General features: G+C 41.7%; 1 protein-coding gene across 1 annotated transcript in view; it reads left to right on the plus strand.

Annotated features, from left to right (window-relative positions):
- Positions 1 to 7,660, plus strand: part of PPEF1 (protein phosphatase with EF-hand domain 1) — a 157,839-nt gene extending 150,179 nt beyond the window's left edge. The window contains exons 17-19 of the mRNA XM_037742816.1: positions 3,521 to 3,684; positions 5,674 to 5,758; positions 7,012 to 7,660. Of these exons, the coding sequence (XP_037598744.1) occupies positions 3,521 to 3,684; positions 5,674 to 5,758; positions 7,012 to 7,235 (473 nt within the window). The 3' untranslated portion in view covers positions 7,236 to 7,660. The remainder of the gene's footprint in view (positions 1 to 3,520; positions 3,685 to 5,673; positions 5,759 to 7,011) is intronic.
- The last annotated feature ends 2,053 nt before the right edge of the window (positions 7,661 to 9,713 follow it).

The raw sequence follows: 9,713 nt of genomic DNA on the forward strand, positions 1-9,713 counted from the left end.
CAGCTACCTGGGAGGCTGAGACAGGAGAATTGCTTGAACCCGGGAAGCGAAGGTTGCAGTGAGCCAAGATCGCACCATTGCACCCCAGCCTGGGTGACAAGAGTGAAACTCCATCTCAAACAAAGAAAGAAAGAAAAAAAAAGAGATATGAACAGTAAAACAAGAAGTTTACATACACCTACTCAGGGTACTGGGAGGAGAGAATAGAATGTAAGAGACCATATATTTGACATGGTAATGGCTGAGACATTTCCAAAATTGATAAAAGACTCAAATTCATAGAGAGGAACAGTGATTCACAAGTAGAATAAATAAAGTTAAATCCACACCTACACACATTTGTGGTGAAACTCCAGAGCACCAGTGGCAAAGAAAAACATCGTTGAAAAGCAGGCAGAGAGGAAACACATATTGCTACAAAGAGATAACAATTAGACTGATAGATTTCTCAACAGTTGCAAAATTAGACTTTAGAATCATATACACAAAACATTAGAAGTTAAATTTAGAAAAAGATATGCCATGAAAACACTAACAAAAATAAAGCTAAGATAGCTTTATTAGTGTCAGGCAAAGTAGACTCTAAGGAAGTATATGTTACTAGAAATGAAAAAGAACATTTTGTAATGATAAAATATTAATTATGCCAATTGAATCCATTCTAAATGTGTATGTACCTATTAATATAGCTTCAAAAATATTCAAAACAAGAACTGACAGAAGAAAAAATAGAAGTAAAAACATCTACCACCATAGTGGGAGGTTTTAATACTCCTCTCTCAGGAACGAAAAAAACCAGATAAAAGATTAGCATACTTTTTTCTTAAAAGATGACATAGAACTCAGCACCCAACATTTCAGAATGCATATTCTTATCAAGCACAAATGGATCATTTACAAAAAGTGACCAAACACTGGAACATACAGTGAATCTCAATGGGTTTTGAAGCACGGGAAACATTACAAAATAAATGATCTGACATAGTGACTTGAGCTACAACTCGATAATATAAGATAGTCATAAAATTGCCTTTTGGTTTGGAAATGAGAAGTAAACTTATAAATAATCCTTGGCTCAAAGAGAATCACAGTGAAAATTAGAATGCTGAAACTAAATGACAATGAAAATGCAACTTATTAGAATTTATGGGATGCAAATTAGAAAGGCACTGATGATAACCTTAAATGTAAAAGATGAAGTTATAATTAACAAAGTAAAAAAAAGTGTTTTTTGTTGTTGTTTTGTTGTTTTTGAGATGGAGTCTCCCTCTGTCACCCAGGCTGGAGTGTAGTGGTGCAGTCTTGGCTCACTGCAACCTCTGCCTCCTGGGTTCAACCGCTTCTCCTGCCTCAGCCTCCCCGAGTAGCTTGGACTACAGGTACACACCACCATACCCAGCTAATTTTTTTTTTTTTTGTATTTTTAGTAGAGATTAGATTTCACCATGTTGGCCAGGCTGATCTCAAACTCTTGACCTCAGGTTATCTGCCTGCCTTGGCCTCCCAAAGTGCTGGGGTTACAGGTGTGAGCCACTGCGCCTAGCCAAAAAATGGTTCTTTGACAAAACTGTTGAAGTTGATGAAACCATGGTGAGACAGAGAGAAAGAGAAAACAAATAACCAATGCAATTGTAGGGAGGAGCTTCTGTCTAAGGTTGAGAGAGAGGAGCCATGGAAGGAACAAACTTGGAAGAAATCCCTAATCCCAATAAGAGATGAGATCACGCCCTCATTAGTGAGGATGTGGCTGTGGTCCGCTGGGTAGGGCAGAAGTTCACTGAGGTGCCTCAAGTTAGAGTTGAGTCTCTAGCTAGTGGGCCAGGACTGGAGAGGATAGAGCCACCCACTGGGGTGCCAGCAACACCTTAGGCTGTGCTACACTGCGTCACCTACACACTGATGACACGTGCTGTGGTATCAGGGAAATTTGCTAGAAGGTGGGTGCCACTGCATTTCCCACACACCTCTGGTAACCATGCTGTGCTATAGAAACAAAAAGCAGGGTACACCAGAACCAGAAAGAAAAGCCTTTTCTTTGCTGTTCTTTGCAGTATTCTTCCTGCAATGTCTACTAACAAAGCCTAACGTTATAGGAGCTGCCAAAGAAGCAATGATTACAGGGTCCAGTTCTAGTATCACAAAATGTGGCAAGAAAAAAATAAGAAGAATAATAATTTTGGAGCCAAATGGGAATAAATTGATAGCTGGGGTAGTCAGCAGTTAGCTTTTAGATAAGAAAAATCTTAAAAGATACCATTCACAATAGATAATCAAGTACTCAGGAGAAACCTAATGAATGAGGTATGAGAGCTCTAAGATATTATTAAGATAAATCAAAGGGGACTGAAATAAGTGGGTAGGTATTACTGTATTCGAGGACTAGAAGGGTTGAAGTTGTCAAGATACAAATTCCTCCCAAATTGAGCTATAGGTTGAATGCAATCTCAGTCAAAATCCCAAAGTGGGGATTTTTCGGTAGATCTTGAGAATCTGCATCTAAAACTCATGTGGAATTACCAAAGGCCCAAAATAGCCAAGATGTTCTTGAAAAAAAAGAATAAGGTGGGAAGACTTTCTTTATTATAGATCAAGATCTGTTATAAAAGTACAGTAATTAGAATGGTATGGAATCAGCACACAGATACCCATATAGACAATGGAAGCAAATAGAGAATCCTGAAACAGATTCATGCAGTTATAGACACTCGAAGGCACTACTGCTGAGCAGTGGGCAAAGGAGTCTTCAATAAACGATTCTGGGCCAAATGGATATTCATCTAAAAATAGAAACAGCCTACATGTAATAAAGATATTTGTGTTTGGAAAAATTACATATATTAGGAGGAAAAGAATATTAGTTGTGAAATGACAGGTAAATAATACATCTTTTATTCTTTGTATTCTTTTCTGTTTTCAAATCTTCTATAATAAGCATACCTAGGCCAGGCTCAGTGGCTCACACCTGTAATCCCAGCACTTTGGGAGCCGAGGCGGGCGGATCACTTGAGGTCAGGAGTTCAAGACCAGCCTGGCCAACATGGTGAAACCCCATCTCTACTAAAAATACAAAAAAAAAAAAAAAGCCGGGTATGGTAGCGTGCACGTGTAACCCCACGTACTTGGAGGCTGAGGCAGGAGAATCGCTTGAACCCAGGAAGTGGACATTGCAGTGAGCCAAGATGGCACCACTGCACCCCAGCCTGGACAACAAGAGCCAGACTCCTCCAAAAAAATAAATAAATAGGCATACCTTACTTCGTTAATCAGAAAAATGAAAAACAAATAATCTAACACCCAAAGTCTGATTTCTTACAGGTGACAGGAAGGACATGATCTGTGGAATACTAAATATATTCTTGAGTTATTTCTCCTTCAGGACTACAGGGCCTGGGAGCGTAAATTATGACAGAGAGCAGCTGGCCCCATGCTGCCCTGGCTCTCCCAAGGTGGTTGCATTCTTTAAAATCATATCATAAACAAATCATTTGGGCTTTGTTGTTGTTGTTGTTGTTGTTGTTAGGAAAACTTCCTGTGAGCCAGTGGGCTTTTTGCATGGAGAGCATTTTGGGACTGAACTTACCGTGGAGATCCCTGAGTTCGAATCTGGTAATCATAGACCAAAATGGAAACGTTGAATACATGTCCAGCTTCCGGAATATCCACATTGAAAAACCTATAAAAGAGGCAAGTGAAACATAGCCCCAGCTAAAACCTGGCCAGGGCGAAACATAAGTTAGTCCTTTGAAAAGCTGGGAGTGGCCAGGTACAGTGGCTCATGCCTGTAATCCCAGCACTTTGGGAGGCCGATGCAGGCAGATTATGAGGTCAGGAGTTTGAGACCAGCCTGACCAACAAGGTGAAACCCCATGTCTGTCTACTAAAAATACAAAAATCAGTGAGGCATGGTGGCACATGCCTGTAATCCCAGCTACTTAGGAGGCTGAGGCAAGAGAATCCTTTTAACCCGGGAGGCAGAGGTTGCAGTGAGCCAAGATGGCGCCACAGCCTGGGCAATAGAGCGAGACTCCCTCTCAAAAAAAAAAAAAGAAGAAAGGAAAAGAAAAAAAAGAAAAGCTGGGAGTGGAATAATCTAATAGATGGAGTTACAGTCTTAGGAAAGGCTGAAGGGGAATCTCCCAGGTACACTGTGGTCTGTTCAGCAAATTTCTGTGTTCCTAGGATAAGAAAAAAGAAAAAAAAAAAAAAGAAAAGGAAAACCTTCAACAAACAAGTCCACATCAAATACTGGATTTTTGTTTTTTTAAGACGGAGTCTCACTCTGTCATTCAGGCTGGAGTGCAGTGGTGCGATCTTGGCTCACTGCAACCTCTGACTGCCAGGTTCAAAGGATTCTCCTGCCTCAGCCTCCCGAGTGGCTGGGACTACAGGCGCGTGCCACCACACCCGGCTAATGTTTTGTATTTTTAGTAGAGATGGTGTTTCACCATGTTAGCCAGGATGGTCTTGATCTCCTGACCTTGTGATCTGCCCACCTCGGCCTCCCAAACTGCTGGGACTACAGGTATGAGCCACTGCACCTGGCTTGGATTTTTAAGTGCTGTCTAGCAGAAGGGTAGATCTGACATCTATGCTTTTTGTTTGTTTGTTTTTTGAAGCAGAGTCTTGCTCTGTTGCCCAGGCTGGAGTGCAGTGGTACAATCTCAGTTCACTGCAACTTCTCCCTCCCAGGCTTAAGCGACTCTCCTGCCTCAGCCTCCTGAGTAACTGAGATTACAGGTGCCTGCCACCATACTCAGCTAATTTTTTATTTTTAGTGGAGATGGGGTTTCACTGTGTTGTCCAGGCTGGTCTTGAACTCTTAACTTCAAGTGATCTGCCTGCCTCGGCCTCCCAAAGTGCTGGGATTACAGGCATGATCCCCTGCGCCTGGTCTGACATCCATGCTTTTATACAACATACCATTTAGAATATTTAAGCTAACCCTTGTTAAATTTGAGTGTACAGACTTGCTGACATGACCCAGAATATGTCTGAAAGATTTTTGAAATGTAGAATCTCTTATTAGAATGTGAATATCAGGGAGATTTATCGGATCCCTGTACTTATTACTTAACAATTCATCAGCAGTGAGATATAACACTGAGCTGAAAGGGAGCTGGTTGGACCCAGGACTTGGGTGATCATTTGCAGGGAAGATGAGAAGGTAAGAGCAGAGAGAAGTAAAGGTAGGTTAGAGACCAAAATATCTCCAGGAAGGAGGCTTTTGACTTCACTTCAGAGGCAGTTTACCATGGTGACTAAGATCACAGGCCGTGGCTTCAGGCAGCCAAAATTTAAATCCCACTTCCCAGCTCTGTGACCCCTGGGAAAGTTCCTTTATCTCCCTTTTTTCAAAATTGTAAAATGGACATAATAATAGTTCTGTTCTTGTTCCTTCTTGTTGTAGAGGACCAAATGAAATAATCCACATGAACTTCTCTGTAAATGGTGGCTCTTGTTAGTTACCGCTGCCTTATTTGCTTTGGCCCTGTCCCCTGAGGATCACAGACTGAATGAAGAGGGTGGGGCCTCCACGGGAAGGCTGGCCTTCTCAGATTTGTCTAAATCACATCATTTGAATTGGTGATGATGTTTTGTGTTTGTTACATTTGCTAAAAGCGATCTGTGTCATGAATTCGATATGTTCTAACACTTGGAAAATCTTTATTGTAGGCTAATTCTGCTCTAGTTGAAACTCTGTACAGATACCGATCTGACCTGGAAATCATATTTAATGCCATTGACACTGATCACTCAGGTAAATAAATGAACTTTGATGAGTTCATTTAAAAAACATATTTGTGTGTGTGTGTGTATATTGGAGATACAAAGTGAGTACACTTGGATTGAGCCCTATAATTAATATGGTTTGACCCCTTCATTGGTAAGATGGGCCTTGCTTATGCATGCTGTTTAATGAAAATCGTAGGAGCCCATTGTTTTGGACTCAGCTCCTGCCCTAGGCCCCAACAGGCTAGACTACAGGTCAAAATGGGGGTAGCAGTAGTAGAAAGCAGAAGCTAGTCTGGTTCTCTGAAATCAGAACTCTGTTTTTATCTATTTCATTCTTCATTTAACATGATAAAACTTGAGGGGAAAAACAAACTTGTTTAATATTATTGTTATTTCAGTTTGGCTGCAGTCTCTGTATTCAAGATGATAGAGTCCTACAGAAGCCTATGTAGCCATCAGTCAAACTGGAATAACTCTTTTTATAAATCACCAGTACAAATGAAGAGGTGATTTGCTATCCATTTCAGTATCTCATTCCTAGAATTCTGATTCTGTTTTGGGGATTAAGGGATATGAAAACTCATTTTCTGCCTTTAGCTTTGATGTACAATTACTAATTTTCAAATTTTTAAAAACTCATCAGATAATTCCCTACTGTAGAGACCTTTGAACACCAAAAAGATCAATGATCAACACATTAAATTATTGCCTATAAAAAAGGCAGCGCCATTGTTTGTAATCCTCTTATTGACTCCCAGGGCCTCTTCTCCCTCTTCTTTGATGTCACTTTCCTCTCTGCCCTCCTCCTGTGCACCTTACCCTTCTATTTTAGATCCTATCATTTCTATACCACATCTAGTCCCACAGTCCACAACCCCATCCCCATTTCTTCACTGTTTGCTCGTTCTGGCTTTAGAATAAGTTCAGGATCCCTTAGGAGTTGAAAGTGACATATTGTTTCTTACATTTATTTTTATTTTTTTATTTTTCTTTTTAAAGACAGGGTTTCACCATGTTGGTCAGACTGGTCTTGAACTCCTGACCTCAGGTGATCCGCCCACCTCCGCCTCCCAAAGTGCTGAGATTACAGGCGTGAGCCACCACGCCTGGCCCGTTGTTACATTTATAATCTTACTCTTCCGTATCCTTCAGTATCTTCATGGTCAGGCATTTTAGTGAGTTTCTAATTGGGACTATTCAATCAGTGTGGCTTCTGCAACCCCTGCCTTAGGTGGGTCTTAAAATGAACACTCATAACCTTCTCTTATATTCTTTTAGGGCTGATCTCCATGGAAGAATTTCATGCCATGTGGAAACTTTTTAGTTCTCACTACAATCTTCATATTGATAATTCCCAAGTCAATAAGATTGCCAACATGATGGACCTGAACAGAGACGGAAGCATTGACTTTACTGAGTTTTTAAAGGCTTTCTATGTAGTACATAAATATGAGACTATGGTGAAACCTGAAGCCACCAACCTTGCTGAACAACACAAATGAGAGCTTCCCTCAGGCCCGTTGTAAACAGCTGGGCCGAAATCACAAGCACGGTCCTTTCCAGCACCCCTGAAATTCATAGTTGGTAGCAGAGAAAAACAGATCCCAATTCAGTCCACAAGCAGATGCATAGTATGGGTTTTGGAAGTCCTTGGCAAGCTGCTATTGATAAGATTAGGTTAAATGTCAGTAATAGGATTTAGGTCCAGCATTAGTACCCACATATTGCCAATGAGAAACTGGGTTTGAACCTAGTGTTGTTCTCCTGAGTGCCACCTAACCAGCAGCCCAGAGAGGTTTGAGAACATCTTGAAAGGAACCCGCACAGCACAAGAGAAAACTACTAAGCGCAACATCTGTGAGTTACAGAGAGACAGGGGAGGAATACCAGGTCGTTAATGGAATAAAGCATTTCCATCTTAAACTGTGATCTTCTGTGGAGATTTTATTTTATTTTATATTTTATTTTATTAAGATGGGGTTTCACCATGATGGCCAGGCTGGTGTTGAACTCCTGACCTCAGGTGATCCACCCACCTTGGCATCCCAAAGTGCTAAGATTACAGGCGTGAGCCACCATGCCCGGCCTCTGTGGAGATTTTATAAGCCAGTGATCCTCAATTAATGGATCCACCCTTCAGGGATGAGAGCCATGTTGGATTCTTGGGGGGAATCTGTGGGAGTGAATTGTTTGAAAAAGCATATTTGTGTGTATGTGTATGTTGGAGATACAAAGTGAGTACACTTGGATTGAGCCCTATACTTAATATGGTTTGACACCTTCACAGGTAAGATGGGGCCTTGCTTATGCATGCTGTTAAATTAAAATCTTAGGAGCCCATTGCTTTGGACTCAGCTACTGTCCTATGCCCCAACAGACTAGACTACAAGTCAAAATGGGGTCACCCATGTTGAGGTGCTATGTCACCAAACTGAAAATGAGTTGTTATCTGACCTACTCGGAAGTCAGGAGATAAAAACAGCCTAATTTCCCAAACAGGCCAGCTTCAGTTGGCATAATAATACAGTTCCCTCTGCCTTACAACAAGAAGTCACCTGAAGTAACCTGGTGGGAACCAGTCAATGATTTGTCTATTATTATTTCCTTGCTTCTGTCTTACAAAGAAGGTAACTCTGAAATGACCAGTCTGCTTTCTGTGCTTTGGTTCTGCTTTCTTCAGTTTTTCTGTCTATAAAAGCAACCTGTTCTGGTCAACTTATCAGCACACTGTATTTTTATGGAAGGAAGTATTACCTGATTCTAGACCCACAAACAAAGCCAGTTAAAATATTTAAATGTTACCTTTTGACTAATCTGGTGGCCATGCCATCAAAGGGACCGTAAGGAGACTACTGATTACTTTTTTTTTTTTTTTTTGAGATGGAGTTTTGCTCTTATTGCCCATGTTGGTATGCAGTGGTGCTCGGGTTCAAGTGATTCTCCTGCCTCAGCCTCCCAAGTAGCTGGGATTACAGGCACGTGCCACCACTCCTGGCTAATTTTTGTATTTTTAGTAGAGATGGGATTTTACCATGTTGGCCAAGCTAGTCTTGAACTCCTGACCTCAGGCGATCCACCCGCCTCAGCCTCCAAAAGTGCTAGGATTATAGGCATGAGCCACCACGCCTGGCCTCTACTAATTAGTCTTAAGGACCTCTTGAGGAATGCAGGAGAGGTGCTGCTGACTCCTTTGAGGTCCTCTGTCTTCCTCACAGAGTCCTAGGTGTTGTAAATAAGTTCCTTTTGGACCAGACTCTGTTCTTTTTGCATTGAGAATCCTGAATTTTTTGGCTTTCAAATCCAAGGCAAATGCCATGAGTGAGCATTTGACCTCAGGGTACTGCTATGATTTGAATATGGTGTGACCCTCTGAAACTCATACTAAAATTTTATTGCCATTGTGGCCATGTTGGGAGGTGGGGTCTTTAAGAAGTGATTAAGTCTGGCTGGGTGCGATGGCTTACACCTGTAATCTCAGCACTTTGGGAGGCGGAGGCCTGCAGATCACCCGAGGTTGGAAGTTCTAGAGCAGCCTGACCAACATGGAGAAACCCTGTCTCTACTAAAAATAAAAAATTAACTGGGCGTGTTAGCATGTGCCTGTAATCCCAACTACTACTTTGCGAGGCTGAAGCAGGAGAATCCTTTGCACTTAGGAGATGGAGGTTGCGGTGAGCCAAGATCATGCCATTGCACTCCAGCCTGGGCAACAAGAGCAAAACTCCATTTAAAAAAAAAAAAAGTGATTAGGTCTTTAAGAGGGATTAGTGGCCGGGCATGGTGGCTCACACCTGTAATCCCAGCACTTTGGGAGGCCGAGGCGGGTGGATCACGAGGTCAAGAGATCGAGACCATCCTGATCAACATGGTGAAACCCCGTCTCTATTAAAAATAAAAAAATTCAGCTGGGCATGGTGGCGCGTGCCTGTAATCCCAGCTACTCAGGAGGCTGAGGCAGGAGAATTGCCTGAACCCAGGAG

Source organism: Cebus imitator, unplaced genomic scaffold, assembly GCF_001604975.1.
Source record: "Cebus imitator isolate Cc_AM_T3 unplaced genomic scaffold, Cebus_imitator-1.0 Scaffold128, whole genome shotgun sequence".
Classification (NCBI taxonomy): Eukaryota; Metazoa; Chordata; class Mammalia; order Primates; family Cebidae; genus Cebus; species Cebus imitator.